The sequence below is a fragment of the Lissotriton helveticus genome, chromosome 3_1, assembly GCF_964261635.1.
Source record: "Lissotriton helveticus chromosome 3_1, aLisHel1.1, whole genome shotgun sequence".
Taxonomy (NCBI): Eukaryota; Metazoa; Chordata; class Amphibia; order Caudata; family Salamandridae; genus Lissotriton; species Lissotriton helveticus.
The window spans coordinates 628,990,630-629,011,570 of record NC_136061.1 but is presented as its reverse complement, the minus strand read 5'-3'; the positions used below and the strand labels follow the sequence as shown (position 1 = coordinate 629,011,570).

General features: G+C 48.7%; 1 protein-coding gene across 1 annotated transcript in view; it reads right to left on the bottom strand.

Annotated features, from left to right (window-relative positions):
* The window catches only part of LOC144824685 (PRKC apoptosis WT1 regulator protein-like), a 117,749-nt gene that overhangs the window by 70,203 nt on the left and 26,605 nt on the right, over positions 1–20,941 (bottom strand). The window contains exon 3 of the mRNA XM_078683717.1: positions 20,164–20,177. Coding sequence (XP_078539843.1) covers positions 20,164–20,177 — 14 coding nt within the window. The remainder of the gene's footprint in view (positions 1–20,163; positions 20,178–20,941) is intronic.

The window sequence follows — 20,941 nt, the reverse complement described above, 5'->3', positions numbered from 1 at the left end:
TACAAATACGGGCCTATAACCACGTGGGCCGGCCACGGAGCAAACTGTAATCGTATATGATGAGTAGACATTTACACTGTAGAGGAACGTAACGGGCGGGCCATTAGGTTGCAAGAACTAAGGTGTCTAACAGTTACGGAATCGGTGGACGTACATTTTATAATTAAAATACGACAGGGCCACTTACAATAAAATTATCTAGATATACATTTGCGGGCAAGTACCATGGGTGACGTTAATTCGAACTTTCAATAGTACAGTAATCAATAACACATCAGAACTTAATATCAATAGGGATGTCGAAATATTCAATCAATTCTCGTCCCCGCCCGCCATGTGCTTCAAAACTGCATACGTATCTCGTGATTTCAAGGTTCTGCAACCAGTACACAACAAGGAGTAACGAGTCCCATTTATTCCGGCGCCATTTTGGGCGAGGACGGGCAGGTCCAGGATATAGTCAAAATGTCTCTACCAACCATCGACTATGATGATGTTCATATGCTGTATTTATTAGAGTAACACTCATCTGTCCACATGAAATTAATTTGCCACAATCTAAACATGTCATTTTAATCTTTCCAAAGTTCTTCTAAATATTTGGGACCGTTTCCCTTGCCTCTGATGCTGTCAGTGCCACTTCTTTGATGAATGTACTAGCAGGTCAGGGGTTCTCCTCCAAATCTCTCTTTTATGCAGCACTATAATTAATTGGTGCCACCTCTCCATATGACGATGCATGGTATAGTTACCATAACTATATTTTTTTTCGGTTCCTCTGGAGAGTTCATCGTGGCAGATGAAGCGTGTAACGTACCGGGAATTTACCTTTTTTTGCATGTACAGGAAAGGAAAAAAAAATCAAGCGTCCGAGTTCTAAGGTGTCCCAGGGCCATTTTAGTGGACCAGGCCCAAATCCAAAGAACAGGCCGCCATTTTGAGAGTCCTGTTGCAGCCGCCTGTCGCTGTAGCATCAAGAGCAGCCGAAACTCAGCTGAATGGCAACTGAAACGGTAAAGGGGCGCCCCACTACAGCAGACGAGCCTCCACCTGGGAAGGCCCGTTCACGCCGCCTCCCCCCCCCCCCCTTCGGGCACCCCACGCCGTTATTCGGAGCAGTATTGTTGGATGGCCACACCAGTGCGGCAACTTGCTAGACATCACCTCGGTGGTAACCGAATCTCAGCGCCTTGTGGTGTCTCCTCTTCAGAAAATATTCTTGCGCTACCTTTGCCCCATTCATACATCGGTCCGCTACTGACGCCATCTCACAGGCTAATGGGGCGCCCCACGCCGAGTTTCAGCATTGTAGGATGACCACACCAGTACAGCAACTTGCTAGACATCCCCTCGGTGCCATCCGGATCTCGGCGCCCCACTGCAGATGAAGTGCCTCTCAACTATGAAACCACCACGGTGACATCCGGATCTTGGCGCCTTGTGCTGGTTCCGGCCTATTCACACATCGGTCCGCTACTGACGCCATCTCACAGGCTAATGGGGCGCCCCACGCCGAGTTTCAGCATTGTAGGATGACCACACCAGTACAGCAACTTGCTAGACATCACCTCGGTGCCATCCGGATCTTGCCATCTCAGCGCCTTGTGGTGTCAGTCAGAAAATATTGTTGCGCTGCCTTTGGCCCCATTCACACATCGGTCCGCTACTGACACCATCTCACAGGCCAACAGGGCGCCCCACGCCGACTTTTACCATTGTAGGATGGCCACACCAGTACCACAACTTGCAAGACACCACCTCGGTGCCATCCGAATCTTGGCATCTCAGCGCCTTGTGGTGTCTTCTATTCAGAAAATATTGTTGCGCTGCCTTTGGCCCCATTCGCACATCGGTCCGCTACTGACGCCATCTCACAGGCCAACGGGGCGCCCCACGCCGACTTTCAACATTGTAGGATGGCCACACCAGTGCGGCAACTTACTAGACACCACCTCGGTGCCATCCGGATCTTGGCGCGTTGTGCTGCCTTCGGCCTATTCGCACATCGGTCCGCTACTGACGCAAACTCACAGGCCAACGGGGCGCCCCACGCCGACTTTCAGCATTGTAGGATGGCCACACCAGTGCTGCAACTTGCTAGACATCACCTCGGTGCCATCCGGATCTTGGCATCTCAGCGCCTTGTGGTGTCAGTCAGAAAATATTGTTGCGCTGCCTTTGGCCCCATTCGCACATCGGTCCGCTACTGACGCCATCTCACAGGCTAATGGGGCGCCCCACGCCGAGTTTCAGCATTGTAGGATGACCACACCAGTACAGCAACTTGCTAGACATCACCTCGGTGCCATCCGGATCTTGGCATCTCAACGCCTAGTGGTATCTTCCATACACAAAATATTGTTGCGCTGCCTTTGGCCCCATTCGCACATCGGTCCGCAACTGACACCATCTCACAGGCCAACAGGGCGCCCCACGCCGACTTTCAACATTGTAGGATGGCCACACCAGTACAGCAACTTGCTAGACACCACCTCGGTGCCATCCGGATCTTGGCATCTCAGCGCCTTGTGGTGTCTTCTATTCCGAAAATATTGTTGCGCTGCCTTTGGCCCCATTCGCACATCGGTCCGCTACTGACGCCATCTCACAGGCCAACGGGGCGCCCCACGCCGACTTTTACCATTGTAGGATTGCCACACCAGTGCGGCAACTTACTAGACACCACCTCGGTGCCATCCGGATCTTGGCATCTTAGCGCCTTGTGGTGTCTTCTATTCAGGAAATATTGTTGCGCTGCCTTCGGCCTATTCGCACATCGGTCCGCTACTGACACCATCTCACAGGCCAACAGGGCGCCCCACGCCGACTTTCAACATTGTAGGATGGCCACACCAGTGCGGCAACTTACTAGACACCACCTCGGTGCCATCCGGATCTTGGCGCGTTGTGCTGCCTTCGGCCTATTCGCACATCGGTCCGCTACTGACGCAAACTCACAGGCCAACGGGGCGCCCCACGCCGACTTTCAGCATTGTAAGATGGCCACACCAGTGCTGCAACTTGCTGGACACCACCTCGGTGCCATCCGGATCTTGGCGCGTTGTGTTGCCTTCGGCCTATTCGCACATCGGTCCGCTACTGACACCGCCTCACGTGCCAACGTATTTTCTCCGCATTTTATACCCTATGCCGCATAACAGGTCATGTGACTTGTTTATAAAACTTTTCATTGGTTCATTTTACTTTTGGTTTCCTAATGATGGAAGGCTTGATCATATGACCTAAAAACAACACTTTTCATTGGATGAAAACTTTTTTTTTTCCCAAACGATGAAAGCCCCACCTTGTTTCTGGATGTTTCAGACTGAAGCTGGTGTCAGCATGAGAGCACCACCATCTCGTAGCTCCGTCGTGGTCATTCCGCGAGCAATCATGGCAGCCGCTCCCCACCAGAAGCCTACAGGAGTCGGGGGCCCCCAAAACTTTTGATGAATCCTCAAGGCGGAGGGGACGCTTTCGAGAATGGGGTCCAAGACCTAGCAGACTAGCGTCCGATTTCCAAGGTGTCCCAGGGCCATTTCAGTGGACCAGGCCCAAAAAGGAAACAGCCTGCCGCCATTTTGAGAGTCCTGTGACAGCCGCCTATCGCTGCACCGCAAGAGTGGGCGCAGCCGCCTATCGCTGCACCGCAAGAGTGGGCGCAACTCAGCTGAATTGCGGCTTTTGACACAGTGGACCAAAAGCGGACGGAATGGCAACTGAAACGGTAAAGGGGCGCCCCACTACAACAGATGAGACTCCACCTGGAGAGGCCCGTTCACGCCGCCTCCCCCGGGGCACCCCACGCCGTTATTCGGAGCAGCATTGTAGGATACCAAAACCAGTGCGGCAACTTACTGGACATCACCTTGGTGCCATCGTTCTGCTGCCTTGGAACTATTCGCACAACAGTTTGCTACTGATGACCCACCCCCCGCGACGCCCCACGCCAGAAATCTGGACGTTGTGCTGCGTTGGGACTATTCGCACAGCCGACCGCTACTTCGTTGTTTTTCCCTAAAAATGTTTATATGTTATTACTGTTTTTGTTTTCTTGTATATATTTATAAGTTATTAAAGTTTTATAATCTTACTACTTTGTTGGAGTGCTATATATTTTTAATGTGACACATAATTGTAAAAACTTTGATGTACAAAGAGTCATCCCTGGAATCTTCCGCTTCAGGCTCGGTCCCCTCCCCAATCACAATACAGGATGGTTTTCAGATAATAGGAACGCGTCTGCTGTGACGGATCTCATCGAGTGTGGGCCTTGATCTACTATAACTCCTTTGAAGAGGGGTGATTCTTTACAGCTGGGGCCATAAACTACATCTGCAGGGCTAGCTGATACCCTAGGACCGGCCTGGACAATCGGACACAGAGGAAAAGGAGTGTCAGAGGGTGCGGTAGTGAATAGGGCGAAAGGGAGGTGTCGGGCGGGCACAGGGTGTGATTCTCAGGGAAGAGCAGCGCAGATGGGGTGTGGTTTATTACCCATGCATAAGACAGAGAGCGGGGGTGACCACTGCCTGGGGGAGATGCTTGCGAGGGTGGGGAGCCATGCTAAGGATCGACAGCCTGCACAGAGTGGGTCTGGTCAAGGCATCTAAAATGACTGCCGTGCACGACAAAAGTGTGGCATTTGAAAAAAGGCAAGATGGCGCAGACAATGTTTTTCAACACTTCCTGATTTCCTTCGAATCGAACGTTAACAGACGTTGGGGCATATTACCAAAGTTAAGCGATATTTATCCCTAACGATGCTTAGCAACGATTTTTTTACCGCTAAGCATCGTCAGAAATTATCGCAGATAAACCTTGCTATTATCAAGGTTTATCGCAAATACGATAAAAAACGACCGCAATGCATTAATATCGCTGAAAACTCAGCGATATTCATGCATTACCGAGCTAATGCTCTTAGCCATGTTATCCACCTCCCATTGGATGACATGGCTAAGAACTGCTCAGGGCAGGTGCTAGCTTTTGGAGATATTCGCGCTTATCGCGAATATTTCCAAAAGTTGATAATAGGAGATAGCGATGTTAGCGACTGTTTCCAGTCGCTAACATCTTGGCATCCCCACTTTGCATGTCATTAGTGATAAATATCACTCACATGCAAAGTGGGGCCCAAGATGGTCGCTATCTCCTACTAGCCGTCGCTAACTGGTGTTAGCAACAGCTAGGTAATACAGATATAATTTTATTACCGCGAAGCGGAGCGCTGTTACAGATATATATCTTGTTTTTGAACGTTAATTTCTCAAAATCCACTGAAGCACATATATTGACACCTAGCAAAGGCACATCGAGCTACCAGTCCCTACAATTTTGCCAAGTTTCGTGCAAATCCATTCAGCCGTTCGATTATTATTATTATTATTTTTTTTGCCCCGCGGGGCCCTTTTAAAACCTCCACATCAAACCTAAGAGGTCAAGGAGGATCTACTATGCCCCCTTATCGTCATTTGCCCCTTCGCTTTGGCCTCCTCTTGTCTCTCGATCCTACCGAGAGACACGATGGCGGCCGCTACGGACTGTTTGCAATGTTTACAGACGCCGGAGAACCAATCAGCTTCGCAAACCTCCGTTACGCGAAGCGGAGCGCTGTTACAGATATATATCTTTTTTTGAACGTTAATTTCTCAAAATCCACTGGAGCACATATATTGAGACCTAGCAAAGGCACATCGGGCTACCAGTCCCTAATATTTTACCAAGTTTCGTGCAAATCCATTCAGCCGTTCGATTATTATTATTATTTTTTTTTTTTTGCCCTGCGGGGCCCTTTTAAAACCTCCACATCAAACCTAGGGGGTCAGCGAGGATCTACTATGCCCCCTTATGGTCATTTGCCCCTTCGCTTTGGCCTCCTCTTGTCTCTCGATCCTACCGAGAGACAAGATGGCGGCCGCTACGGACTGTTTGGAATGTTCACAGACGCCGGAGAACCAATCAGCTTCGCTTCACAAAGCTCCGTACCGCGAAAAGTCCGCGAACCGGAGCGCTGCCCGGTCCGCTGTTACAGATATATATCTTTTTTTGAACGTTAATTTCTCAAAATCCACTGAAGCACATATATTGAGACCTAGCAAAGGCACATCGGGCTACCAGTCCCTACAATTTTGCCAAGTTTCGTGCAAATCCATTCAGCCGTTCGGGCTAAAAGTGAGGCCAACCGCCCTATGGAAAACTCAATGTTAAAAACACGTTTTGGGACCCCCCTTTTTTCTCGGCCCCCCCTTGACGAACCCTCCCCAAATTTTCAAGGGCTGCTCAGAAACAAAATGTGCCATTTTCCTGAAAATTTCAGCCAATTCCGTCCACAAACGCCAAAGTTATTAGACATAGAATTTTCAAAAATCCCATAGAGAAAAAATCCTAACTATATATACCTACTGGCGACCGCCAGTAGGTAATATATACATATATATATATATACATATATATATATGTATATATATATATATATACACATATATATATATTACACATAATACTTACCTTTAATACTTACCAAAATACCTACATTTGAAAGTATTTTTTTTTTACGGCGAGTATGCCTTTCCCTTAATGCATTTACTCTACAAAACCATATAAAATACAGGTATCCATCATTTTACGCAATAGTAATACATCTTTCATATACAATCCAAGAGTGCCATCTACTGGCCAGAGGTAGTTGTAAATGCATTAGTGGTTAAAAGACTCGTGATTCAGGTTCAGTCGTTGTTATGGAGTCGTGGTTCAGGCCCTTCGTTGTGAATGAGTCGTTGTAAAGGTCGTTTCCCGCAGAGAATAGATAGAAAGGAAGAATGAGAGGGATAGATAGTTTGCATTACTGAACTTGAGACAGAGTAGCAGAAATAGTGTGTGAGAAAGATAAAAAGGAGGGGAGAGCAGGCTTTGGATGAATAAAAAAGGAGTTTTCGTATACACCGGAGACACAACTAAGAAGAGGAGGAATGTGTGGGTTTGAGGGAGGGAATCTTTGAAAAGTTACAGGATAGAAACTGTGGTTGACGACCTGAAGCTAACCACATGAGAGAGGAAGGAATAGTGTGTTGGAGAGAGAGAGAGAGGGAGAGAGAGAGAGAGAGAGAGAGAGAGCGAGAGATAGAGAGAGAGGTGAGAAACAGAGAGAGGAACGGGCACCTAGAGTGGGGGAGGCGAAACACAATCATTTATTTTATTTATTTATTTGCAAAGTTTTATATAGCGCTGGCTAGACCCAGAGATATCAGAGTGCTTTGAATAAGGATTAGTGAGTTACAGGTTACATAATTACATAGCCAAGTATTAAAATAGGAGAAAAAACATGAGATTACACAATAATATGAGTTATTAGAGCGTACACACGTCTTCAGGGTAATGAAAGGTAGAGGGGTAATGGTAAACGGGGGTAAGGAATGCAGGTGGAAGACGAGAAAAACAATGTCCGATGTCCGGTTGGGTAGGTGACGGCCGAGGGGTGAACCAGAGCCAAACTCCTCTATAGCTAGATAGGACAGCTCCACCGGGTATCGGCCAAGGTTGCTCGGGCATCGCGGAAGTACAGACAGTTATGGTGGAAGACGAGGAAAACAATGTCAGATGTCCGGCTGGGTAGGTGACGGCTGAGGGGTGAACCAGAGCCAAACTCCTCTAAAGCTGCATAGTACAGCTCCACTGGGTATCGGCCAAGGTTGCTCGGGCACCGTGCAAAGTACAGACAGTTATTGTATCCGCCCAGGGGGCATCGTCAAAGTTCCATTGAGAGCACCAGTCACAGAGTTACTTGGAAGCGCCACCCGCCTCATCCTCCAGCTCGCCCCCAGGTCAGGAGTGGTGAGAGGACGGGTGGAAGGGACAGTTTCAAAGTCTGCAGATCTTCCCCACTGCAAGGCATTTATTACACAGGAGGCCATTAGACACACAGGCATCAGGTGAATCGCTGATTTGGCTGTCTGGGATCCCTCTAGCATAATGGAGCAAGAGCTGTGAGGGACTACCGCACAGGTAAGAACTGAACACCACATGTGCTAGTCGCCATCTTGTGATCAGTCTGCACTCGGTTGTAATCGGTTGCGTTTCCCAGCACAGATCATAGATGAGTCACTGGGCAGTTATAGATTTTAGTGGTCGAAGTTACAATTATAACAGAGCAGGGACCTCCAATGCAGAGCGCTGGTATGTTGTTGCACCACCTTACACATAGCACATATTGCGGCGAGAAAAGATCAGATGCAACAAGATCAGGGAAAATAACCGCGCCATTTTAGAGTCGGGCAGTGCCGAACACCGTGTATGTAGGTGACAAACAGCGGACCAAAAAACAAGGTGTACCTTGAGCAGAGGGGTGTGAACGGCTTCCCTCATAAGCAGCAGCCACTCGGTAAAGGCAATATAGCAGCCACTCGGTATAGGCAATATAAGTACTCCTAGGCTGGAGGTGCCGCGATCGGTGCCCCCGCCATTTTGAAGCCGATGCCTTCTCTTCTACGGTAACTGAATTGTAGGCGCTGCTATTAGAAATCCACATTATGTGTTGAAAAATATCTAAATCTGTAAATATGAATCTCCTCTGCCATGGGCCGCACTGGTTGTCCTAAACATTTTGAAGTCAGGCACGGATGATTATTGCCTCCACTGTGCCTCCCGGGGGGGGAGGGCACCCCGCAGTTTCCGCAGCTTTCACCTCCCTAACACTGCATCCCTTTTCGTCGTTGTCACTCTCCGCTGTGTGTTCTTTGAGCCCAGCAATTCACTTACCGCTGCCGGCTTCGCAGGAGCAGGCCGTCTCCATTTCCCACAATACCGCCAAACAGCTTACAGGCCTTTCCCTCGCCTCACTGGAGGCCACGTCTGTGATGCAGAGAGGAGGTCTGGCTTCCGCTAGTCTTCTCGAGGCGCCCCGCTCCTGTTCACTGTATCACAAGTCGCTGCAGCCTCAGTAATGCTTTCCAGTGCGCGACTCCAGTTACATTAAACAAGCTCTGCCGGGTCCGTCCCAAGATGGCGCCCAGCACTCTGTAGCAGCTCTACAACTTTCTCAGCCCACGTCAGGCTCAGGATCGCCACACCAGGACTACCGTCAGACTCAGCGGGGTCCCCCGCTGTTCCGTTGCCTGTCCAGAGTATTTAAGGATCTGAGGATACCAGGATAACCTCTAATATTGAAGCTCCGGTGGGAGCCCAGGCACACACGACTAGTTTGCCATGCGGCCAAGCCACCTTAAAGTGCTTGTTCACCCAAGGGTATCTTGGCATGAAATAACAGATGTTTGTTACCTAACTCAGTGGTACTTATTTTATTGACCTCAGAAGGATGAAAGGCTGAGTGGATCTGAACCTGGGACCATAAGGTCGAACATAAGCCCCTACAGTGGCTGCCTTAGTCCACTAAGCTACCAGACCCGGCTCACCCAGATCCTTTGTTGTTTTACTGTTGCCAACTATAATCATGTAATTCTTTCTGTATCAAACGGCATGGTTTAACACAAATTAACAATAAAAACAGCAAAGGTGGCTTGATATCAACATCAGCAACTTGCCTGCTTGTGAACTAGGTTCCAGTGATAGTAGGAAGCTTCACAACAAGTAATTTAGGGCAATTCACGGAATGTTTGCTGCCAAGAAAAGGCACATATGCTGATTTCAGCATTGACAGAGATCTGTACAGCTATGCCAATTTTCTCTTTCAAAGAGGGTAGCATTTACCTTTTTAAACACAACTACAAGCATTCAACCTTTACCCGCTCCTCCAGAATCCGTATTGCAAGCTTCTCACTTTAAATACTTTAAAAAAAAAAGGTGTAAACGCATTCCAATCAGCTTCCGTGGTGAACATAACCAAAAGGATCAAAAGTACTTATTTAACCTTTGAAGCCATCAGCAGCAACTTATTTACCACTAGACAACACTAATATAATGACAAAGAGTCTGGAGTAAAGTGAGAACATTGAAAACGTTGTAGCTGTGTTGAGAAAGAAGACAGGTAGGCACCAGTAAGAAAATTAGCATAGCTCTAAACAGCGCAATGGTTGGTGTGACTGACATAAGTGGATACTGTTGGCATATAAATATAAAAGGATTTGCCCATATTCTATGTATGGGAATCTTTACTCAAAGCTTGAAAACTACTTCAAACTATATCCTAACAGACTCAGTTTCGTTAGCAAAACAATCTCAAATAACGAATTAAATAAAAAGGCACGTTACTAAAGCAACAGATACTCAGATGACAGATGAACCAAAAAGGATTGCAGAGTGCCAATGCACTAATAAACAAGCTTCACTCATAAATGCTGGAACAGAAAGCCCAGCTTGCTTCGAGATACAGACAAGGCATACTCTGAAATAAAATACGGTCATATTTCACGCTACTCACTCAGAACACTTCACATCGTCTTCAGACACCTTATTCTCAGACAGACCAAGCCCGCCTTCATGTCCTTTGCATAGTGTGGTTTTTGCATTGATATAGCTCTTACTACCCCTGATGGTATACTTTTATACCAGAAGCACATGCTAAACGTCTTAGCAGTGCTTTTGCTAACATGAAGTTTATGGAATGCAAAAAGCTGCTGCAACATGCAGAGGAGATTGTTAAATGCAAGTATATTTCCCGGTTTAAAAAAACCTAAGTGAGAGTAGCTTAGACAATGGGAAAATCTTAATGCCATTAATGGACTGGAAAATTGTGTGGCATGATTTACCAGGACGGCGACCATATTAAAGTATCTTGACTTGGACGTTGTTTCACAAACAAAGAACTAATTTACAAAACAATACAAAATGTTTGTTTTCTTGACAAGTTGACAGGTTTTATGCCAGCTGTCCTTCCGCACACACATATTCCAGTCTATGCGTTGGTGCTGCATGTCCCATTACACCCCTAAGAGGCTTCTGGCACTAATGCTTGCTCTGAGGCCGCTACACTCGGGCTCCCCTTGCTTCTCACCCCCATCACCTCAGGGTGAAAGGCGCTAGTCACAGGTGCTCGGCGCCTCTGGCCTGCCCTGGGCCATGACCCCGAAGAGCTCCTTCAAACACAACGGCTCAGAGGGCCACGACTCTACCGCCTGCACCAGGGCAGCTTGAATCAGGGCAGGAGCCCTGGGCCGTATAAGAACCTGCTTGGACATGGGGCCTTCACCATCTGCGGGGCATAAGGGGCTCCATGGCTACCGGGGTCACACAGGCATTAAGGCAGGTGATGAGAGCAGCCTTTACTTCGCCCACTCAGGTGTCATAATGAATCACTTAATGTCCCTGTGCCTATCAAAAATGAATGTGCCCTTGTGTAACGTAACTGGTGATCATGTAAAGCGCTTCAATCCCTAAAGTTCGAGTTTGCGTTATATAACAAAAAAAACCACCAAAGAACTAACAGGTCTTTTCCCGGTGCCGTCTGACCTTGTCTGCTGGCATCCCAATGAAGAGGCAGAGTCATAAAGTGCTATTCGCTCGACCTTTGTGAAGTCAGGGCATCCGCCCCTGAAAACAAGCATTAAATGGCAAGGGAGTAATCCACCTCCGACCAGATGCTCACAGTAAAAGGCGCAGGTGGCAAGACTTGAAGGAGAGTGGTTAAGGGCAAGCAATAAACGGCATGGAAACATTTCAATAAACAATTCGCAAAAATACAAGCCAAACCTAAAGAACAAAAGAGTGCCTCCAAAAAACTATAAATAAACAAAGGAGTAAGAGGAGACATCACAGGAGCACATGGGAGGGAACAACACACCCAAAGGGGGGACAAACAGCAATGTTTAATTTATGAAAGGAAAGAAATTTACAAAGGCACCCGAAACAAGGAATGATAAGCGGTGGGTGAGGCGAAACTCCACAGAGTAGATACAGCATGTCTCAAAGTTGCGCTGCCTAGCCGAGACCTAAAAAAAGAAAGAAAAGTTCTATGTTCACCAAGAAACGCTGCTCAGCCCACAGTACAGCAGGGGGAATGTGAAGTGAGCAGCATGATGACACAGGCAAATAAGGCATTTCTGTATGAGGGAAAAAAAGGTATTTTCTGTTTGAGACCGTGATGGCTTGAGCTCAACGTGGCCGGCACAAAATCTTGTAAGATTACAGCTTTTGTTGTTTATCTTGCAAGACTTTGAGGTGGCCATCTCAGAGCCATGCCACACTGATCTGCAAAGAAAAAAAGCCAATAAGGGAGCCATTAGAGAATCCGATTTGCTCTAGTGTATTAACAAATGCATAAAAATGCTTTCATTTATTGTACTGCAGTGAAAATAAACAACATCTTTTTGTTCAGAATGCATGTGACAACGGGTAGAATGTGATGGTTCATTGTAGTTTTCATATATAAAGTGGCCCCTTCGACATTGCAATTAAAGCAGTTCCTAGAAAGTGGGATAAACACTAAAAAAGCCAAAGACAGGAGGATAAAATAGAAATACTCTAAAGCCCACTATGTATATTGGTTACAAAAGGTCCAGCAAACTGCTAAAGCTGTTAAGCCAGAACTAAAAGTGTGTATCGCCAAGCATGTGTCCATGCAATACCTCAATCGAATGCCTATATAATGTCATAGTTGCATAGACTCGTAACTCACATGAATTGTATAAACCACGTGTTATCCTTGAGTGACACGTTTGATAAAGTGAAATGTGCATTTATATTTAATGCTCATTGTTTTTTCAAATTTGAACTTGTTTGGACGTTGATACTTTTTGAAGCACATAGCTCTCCTTAATAAAAAAGCAATATTTTTCATGAATAATAATAGAAAAATGTGACATACAAAGTGTGAGATACAGTGAATCAGGTACAGTGTGTGAATTCATGAGATGCAATATGTTATATTCAGTGCATGATATATCATTTTGAGAGAAATACTAGGAGAGTGCATCATAGCATGCGCGAAACAGTAAGTGAGATTCAATTCACTTTCAGCTTAATTATGGCAGAAGAATCACAATACCATACAGTACAAAATCATCAAAAGTTAAGAAAAAAATCCCATAAATTAAAATCGGCCTACACACATACGAGTCTTTCCATCATTCTCTTCCCACAATAAAGTATTTTAAATATGCCATTTGTAACCATTTTCACTTACACGTCTCAGAGAAAAGCCTTCCAGTTATGGAGAGCTTGTAAATCCTATATTTTGCAACAGTTTGTTTATCAGGCAATGCTAAATTTAGAAGAGCTCACTCTCTATGCTTCCAGATGAATTCCATTAGACTCAGCTAAATAAGGAGATCTTTGGAGGATAAGGAAAGCAAGAGTCTCGAAAGCGTGCAAGATATAATGTGTGACCTGGATCATGCAAGAGACAGTGCGTGATGAGATAGAGCGAGTATGAGACAGTGTGCGAGATATAGCATGGTCAGCGACTAGCTGCCGCCTCCCCCCCCAATCCGGCACCCAACACCCAGGAACGTGGACACGAGACGTCTTTACTTTTTGGAAGGCGGGCGCTAGTCGCCCGGCCGTATTTATTAAAGTATGAAATTAAAGGTTTTAATTGCATGATCAACAATGAATACAAAAATCAGCAGGACATTTAGTTCACATTCTTATCAACAAGTTTGAGAGCCTGACCTTAACAAAACTCTAATACATGTTGTTCCTAACTTAGACTAAGCATCCTAACTTGATTTTTGTACATTTCTGGCCATATGGCAGGGTCACTACCGGTGTCAGGTCCTACAAGCTGCGCCTTCCCCCTAGAAGTGCGCATGCGCAGTGTTACCCCGGGAATTGCCCGGTCTACGCCCTAAACTCCATTTACCCACTAAAGGAGGGCCCTTACTCTGCGCCGGTGGCGTCATGAGTCCACGCGCGCGGGGTGGCTACCAGCCTAAGGAAAGCGTGAACTACTCCTACCCGCGCTCCTTTGCCTATTACCTTGCCCCTGGAGTTGTGGGAGTGGCCCGCAGGCCCCTCCCCCTGGGCGGGAACCTCCATAGGATGATGCCCGCCCCCTCAGACCTCAAATATGTGCTCACCGATAATGACCTTACCGCATGCCCCATACCTAATAAATACGACGACCTATGGGAAAAAATTCTAAAGGACAGCTACACTGGCTAATAAATAACAGTATCAACGTATAGCTAAAAGGGAAAAAAGGCCTAACGACACATGGCATTAAATTACAATTCACTTACACATGTTACACTAAATAACAGTACCAACGTATAGCTACAAAGGGAAAAAAGGCCTAAAGACACATGGCTTCAAATACAATTCACTACACCCATAATTAGCTAAAAAGGGGAAAAAATTCCTAAACAAACTTATCACAAAATACAACAACAGATCCGTCTCTCCTGTGGACGGTACCTTCGAAATTTACCATTGAACCAGACATAAAACGTACTCAAAACTTTGTTCCAAGGGATGGTGGGTGGGAAAACAAAGAGGCCCCGAACGCGGGGCACAACGTACAGCGGGGGAGCGTCCAGGGACAAGGGGGTCTCCTGGGCGCTTCCCACCTCTTATTCCCGAGGGGCCGGTTGGCCCCTCCTATTGCCCGTCCCCCCTGACCCGGAACCACTAAATTGGATCCGGGTCAGGACGGCCGCCGGCCAATCGGCGGTGGGCCGCACCCCCGGGGCACGCCCCCACCGCCGAATGACGAAAAGGAAACAGGGGGGGGCGGCGGTCGCCGCGCCGCCATGCGTGCGTGGGGGCCGAGGGCCCCCCCTTTTCACATGGTCAGCGACTAGCTGCCGCCTCCCCCCCCAATCCGGCACCCAACACCCAGGAACGTGGACACGAGACGTCTTTACTTTTTGGAAGGCGGGCGCTAGTCGCCCGGCCGTATTTATTAAAGTATGAAATTAAAGGTTTTAATTGCATGATCAACAATGAATACAAAAATCAGCAGGACATTTAGTTCACATTCTTATCAACAAGTTTGAGAGCCTGACCTTAACAAAACTCTAATACATGTTGTTCCTAACTTAGACTAAGCATCCTAACTTGATTTTTGTACATTTCTGGCCATATGGCAGGGTCACTACCGGTGTCAGGTCCTACAAGCTGCGCCTTCCCCCTAGAAGTGCGCATGCGCAGTGTTACCCCGGGAATTGCCCGGTCTACGCCCTAAACTCCATTTACCCACTAAAGGAGGGCCCTTACTCTGCGCCGGTGGCGTCATGAGTCCACGCGCGCGGGGTGGCTACCAGCCTAAGGAAAGCGTGAACTACTCCTACCCGCGCTCCTTTGCCTATTACCTTGCCCCTGGAGTTGTGGGAGTGGCCCGCAGGCCCCTCCCCCTGGGCGGGAACCTCCATAGGATGATGCCCGCCCCCTCAGACCTCAAATATGTGCTCACCGATAATGACCTTACCGCCACAGGCCAGCATTGTTAACCGACGATCTGGCCTCCCCCTCTAGCCCCTGCCTAAGGACACCCTCCTCCTTTCAAAACCCTCTAGCCAAGCCCAGACATTGTCAGACCAAAGGACATTACCCTCCTCTGTCAAATGAACCCCGTCCTTCAAGTAATACTTGTGACCCCAGATGCACCCATGAGGTATTGACTGTAACAAGGGGGTTCTAAACAACCTATCCAACCGTGTGTTGATCCTCTTTACCGAGTGATTCAACGCCCTGACCGAATGACCCCCCCGCCACTGTAGTCGAGGTATGAGTTGTGACCATACTAGTGTGCACCCGGGGCAGGTCCTGGCTATCCAACCCGCCGTTGAGATAATCTCCTCTATCAGAATGCGCCTGCCCAGTGTTGCCAAATCATTCTCCCCAAGGTGAAGTATCACCACTGACGGTGGAGATTGCTGGCGTGCTAAAAGCCCTTGGAAGAATCCCCTAAACTCGTGAAGACATAACCCCCCTCTGCCAAAGAACGTGATGTCCAACCCTAGTTGTGCCGCCCTTTCCCTCTTGTCACCTGACAGGAAGACACATTCTGCTCGCTTCACATATGAATGACCAACAATCCAGACATTGTTCTTCATTATCTCCTGGTCGCCGCTCCGTGCTGATGAATGTTGCCGGTGCCCGACGACAAATTCCCCCCCTGCGTAACAGGTCTGAGAAACTGTAAGAGAGCGGAAAGAGACTAAGCGTGAGTGACAAGTAATCATAGCATGTCAATCCGAACATAACGTTTATAGCATTCTGAAGACCATCTCCCAATTGTCTTCACTCTTTCCACCGGGAGGCCCCCCGCCACCGCCTCAGTTGCTGCCCCAATCCTGAAGGAATGAGAGCCAAAATCTTTGGGGTCAAGACCCGCTTTCCTAACCCCCATCTCCAGCACTTTCCTGAATTGATACCTGGTCAAGGGGCTCCCGTCGGCGTGACAGAGCAATGCCCTGCCCGTTGAACCTACCAACAGTCCGTGGAATAACTCTACGTGCCTCACCGGGCAGCACGGGTTGGCGGGGGCCCGTTGTAGAACTATGGTGTGACCCCTAGCTTCTTGGTCGGTTTTTGATTTTCGTATATTCACCCACATGGTGTCCCCCATTATCGCCACACCAGCCTTTTGCAAGCCGCCCAGTAGGTCTGACTTGGAACTGGCCACAAGTTCGCTAATTCTCAGCGCCCCATAGAATGCCAAGGAGAATGCCGCCTTAAAAAGAAGCACCTCCCACTCCGAGCTACAAACAGTCCCCAGTGTGCCCAGTAAAGCTGTTAGCCGGGCCAATCCAATGGGCTTTCTCTTATCCCTCTGGTGTCCCTGAATACGGCGCCATCCCCTTAAAGCCTTACGTATCATAAAGGTATTAGTGGGATCCCGGAAGCCCCTAGCTTGAGCGAAGAATGACACCGCTGCCCTATGTCTGGTCGCAGCTGCCACCGAGCGCCCCTCCTTATGCATCCATTCTAAATAGGCTGCAAAGCCATCCTCCTCCGCCCAAAGCGCTTCCCACTGTGGCCCCAAGAAAGAACAATAAGACAGAAACGCCCCTTCGTAAGCCGTCTTGGTCCTGGGGGCTAGGCTAGCGACCACGAGGTCCTGTAATCTGGGGCACCAATCTGCCAAAGTACTGCTGGGAAGTGTGCTGGCGAGGGGTCTGCTGTGGGAAGATACTCCCTGAAAACCTGCATTTTGAAGCGAGAAAGGGAGTCAGCCGCATTGTTTAGGACACCAGGGACATGTTTGGCTCTAAAATTAGCATTCAGTTTAAGGCACCGCAGAACAATTTCTTTAATCAGACGAAGTAGGAAAGGACACCGCGCCCCCTGCTGGTTGATACATTCTACCACCGTCATGTTATCTGACCAGAACACCACTGATTGGTTACATAGGTGTTCGGGCCAGACCATCAGTGCAACCCATATTGGGAAGAGTTCAAGGAAGCCAATGTTGCTGAGCAGACCCCATGTCTTCCATTCTTCTGGCCACTGTTGAGCGACCCACCTGTTCCCTAGGATGGCGCCAAAGCCCACACTACCGGCCGCATCAGTCCATAGGCCCAACTCCGCTGATGTTGTGAGCGGGCCGGGCCAGACCACCCTACCGTTAAAATCCTCCAGGAACGCCATCCAAATAAGCATATCCTGGCGAATTTCAGACGATAGGCGCGTGCGGTGGTGCTTTTCCCTCAGCCCCCTCATCGCGTGGGCGATGGAGCGAGAGAAAGGGCGAGCCATGGGGATGATTCTTAGTGCGAAATTCAATTGCCCTACCACCTCCTGTAATTGCTGTAAAGTGACCTTCTCTTTCGGGAGGCATACCTGTAGAGATGTCTTGAATTTGCACACCTTGTCCTTAGGTAATCTAAAACATCCCTCCATTGAGTCAATCTCGATGCCAAGGAATTCTAAGCAGGTGGTCGGGCCAACAGTCTTCCCGGGCGCAAGAGGGACCCCAAAAGCCCGCATGAGCACGCAAAATTCCTGCAATGCCAGTGCACACTCCCGAGATCCCGCTGTACCCAGAAAGAGGAAATCATCTAAATAATGCATGACCCGCTGATGGCCCGTCACTTGTCTCATGGCCCATTCCAGAAAGGAGCTAAACATCTCAAAGTAAGCGCAAGATATAGAACAACCCATAGGCATGCATTTGTCCATGTAGAACCTATCCCCAAAGGTGAAACCTAAAAGATGTTGGTCCGCCGGGTGGACTGGGAGGAGGCGAAAGGCTGATTCTATGTCTGATTTCGCCATCAGCGCCCCGGGTCCCGTGGCCTGTAATAAGTTAACAGCCTGATCAAAAGAGGCGTACTTAACACTACAGATACCCTCGTCTATGGCATCATTCAGTGACGTCCCCCTAGGTGCTGACAGGTTATGAATCAATCTGAATTGCCCCTTCTCTTTTTTGGGGACAACTCCCAGTGGGGAACACACAAAATTGGGTACTGGTACTTCAGAAAAAAGGGCCAGCTATCCTGCCCAATGAAAGCTCCTTGTCAATTTTAGCGGCCACAACAACCGGATTGTGTTTGACTGACATTTGATTTCTACAGTGCGCACTGCCTGTGTATCCCCCTGCTGGGATCCTAAAACCCTTAGAAAAACCTTCTTGGAGTAGGGTGGCCGATTTGTGGTCTGGGTATCTGTTCAACCATGGAATCATTGCCACAACATCCACTGGAGTGGGGGGGCCTAACCTGTCTGACTTATAGTGGCTTTCCCCTACCCCTCTGTCCTGTGTTACCTTGCTTGGACCTACAGGTAGTTTCTGGATGAGAGGGGTGCCCACAGGAGGAACATGCATGTCTAAACTTACACGCGGCCCTTGTGCAGGTGCGCCTATTAAAATCCCAGCACACCCCTTTTTTCTCTGGCCCACCTGCCCTAAACTTCCCAGGTACCTCACTCGTTTGGGGGGGCCGAAAGGGCTGATGCGGTCTAGTGAACACCTTGACCGCACCGAACTGAGGGGGAGGTGCAGTATCAGAGAACTGTTTGTGCCAAGCCATGGAATCTACCGAGTCCCATGGCAATGATCTATTGAATTCCAATGCCTTCCTGAAATTGACATCATAACCCTTCCATGCTTCCCCAGAATACTGTTGACTCCACCCCACAATCCTGCTCGAGTAGCATGCCAATGCGGCCTGTAGATCTGGAGGACGCTCAGCTTTAATTGCAGTGAATACAGCCCATGCTTGCATCCAATTGTTGAGATTTTCCTCAACCCTAAATCTAGTACACTGCGCCCTCCATTCACTTGGGAGCATCCACTCTTTTAGTGCTTTTGCCTGCTCCATTTCCCTATTATCTAACAATAAAGAATAAATGTACACGTATTTATCCGCCCAAATCATTTCTTTCACAGCTAATGACACATGCTGAGCTAGATTTTCGCTCCTGGAAGGTATCACACCGTCCCCCAAGAGCGGCAATGCCACTTCCTTACCAGGTGCGGGCACCGGGGGCGGCTGCCCTTTAACTCCGTCCGGCTGGGGAACACTTGGACCTGCAAGGGGAGAAGATATTGGCAATGCAACACTGTCGGCGACCGGTGCCGATCTGATTTTCTCTACAAACCTTGCCGCCTCTGCCGCATGGTCTGCAGAATTCGGGAAGGCTCCCCCTTTTTGGAGCCATGGCATCATGGCCGTTAACTGAGATAGCAATTCGGGTGGCATCGAATCTACATTACCCCCCGGGACAACAGGTACCACTGGGGTTATGCCCAGTGGTCCTGGCACAGGTGGCAGGGCGGGCGCCGGGTGTGGCCAGCCTGTACCCGGGATTGTGGGCACCGGTGCGGGAGCAGACCCAGCGTCTACTGGTTGACCTGCCGGCACCGGCACCACGGGGGCAATGGGTGTAGGCACATGCGGGGGTGGGACCACCGCCGGCGGTGCGGCAGGTAACGGATCCACTGGGCCTGGGGTGGGGACCGCATCCCTGGGTCTTTTGGACCTAGGTTTCCCTTGCGGGGTGACAAATTCCCCTCTTGGCACTGGTGCCACCCTCTTGCGGATCGGCCACCCGGATGGGCCCGGTGCATCACCCTCTCTCTCATCCAACCGTGCTTCCCGCTCCTTAATTTTCCCTAGCTGTTGCTTAATGTCACTCATCTCCCGCATCATAGCCCGCATCATAGCCTCCATGTTGGACCCCCTTTTTCCACCCCTTGGACCTGGCATGATGCTTACCCCAAAAACACCCGCTGCCTACTCTCTTAGTTTCCCAACAGGCCAACTGTGTGTACCTTTCAGATGGAGGGTCACCAGGGGGCTTTCAGCACCATGCAACGGCGACCGCAACACTAGCGGCTTGTCCGCTTATGTAAGGGGTGAGTAAACCTAATGTAGACCCACCCGGCGGCCACCAGGAGCGATGAGTGCTAGCCCCCCGTACCCCTCTTACCGATCAGTCCCGTGTCCTCGCCGGCGATGATGGTCTGCGTTCACGCCCCACACCACGTTGTGTGCTGAATGCCACCACGTCCTGTCTGCGAGTGACTTGTACCGATAATGTTGTAAAATAGCCTGGAATCGAGAAATATATTAACACCGTGTACAAAAAGTAGGAGCAGATGAGGAGAAAACCTAGTCTTAATACAGAGGAATATTTGACCCTCCCTGACAGATCTCACTGCAGATGTGCGCTACTAAAACACCCTATATGAGCACTATATACACGTAATTACACGGTTAATTAATCTTAATCTTAATTACAGATTAGGCAATTACTAGGTTAGATCAGGCAATGCAATACACCTACCACACAGTTACTGAATGATACTTCTCCCCTTTCTTCCACAATATTCCTAAAACGGTATATGAATCCTTAAACAAAACTCAAAGAAAAGCCAAATCGTTTTGAATGCAATTGAACCCTCTGCGCACCTTTACGAACAAGCAATGAGCTTATTACATGCAATGGAGTACTAAAAAACAGTTACATCAACTCCCCAATTCCATCAGTTCCCCAGGAGTCTCCCAGCCTACCGCTCTCGTTTTATGTCAAAAACGCCCCACCCTGGCCTCGTTTGCCGCTTGCTCGAAAGCGCGCCAAATTACCGGCCCCAAATATA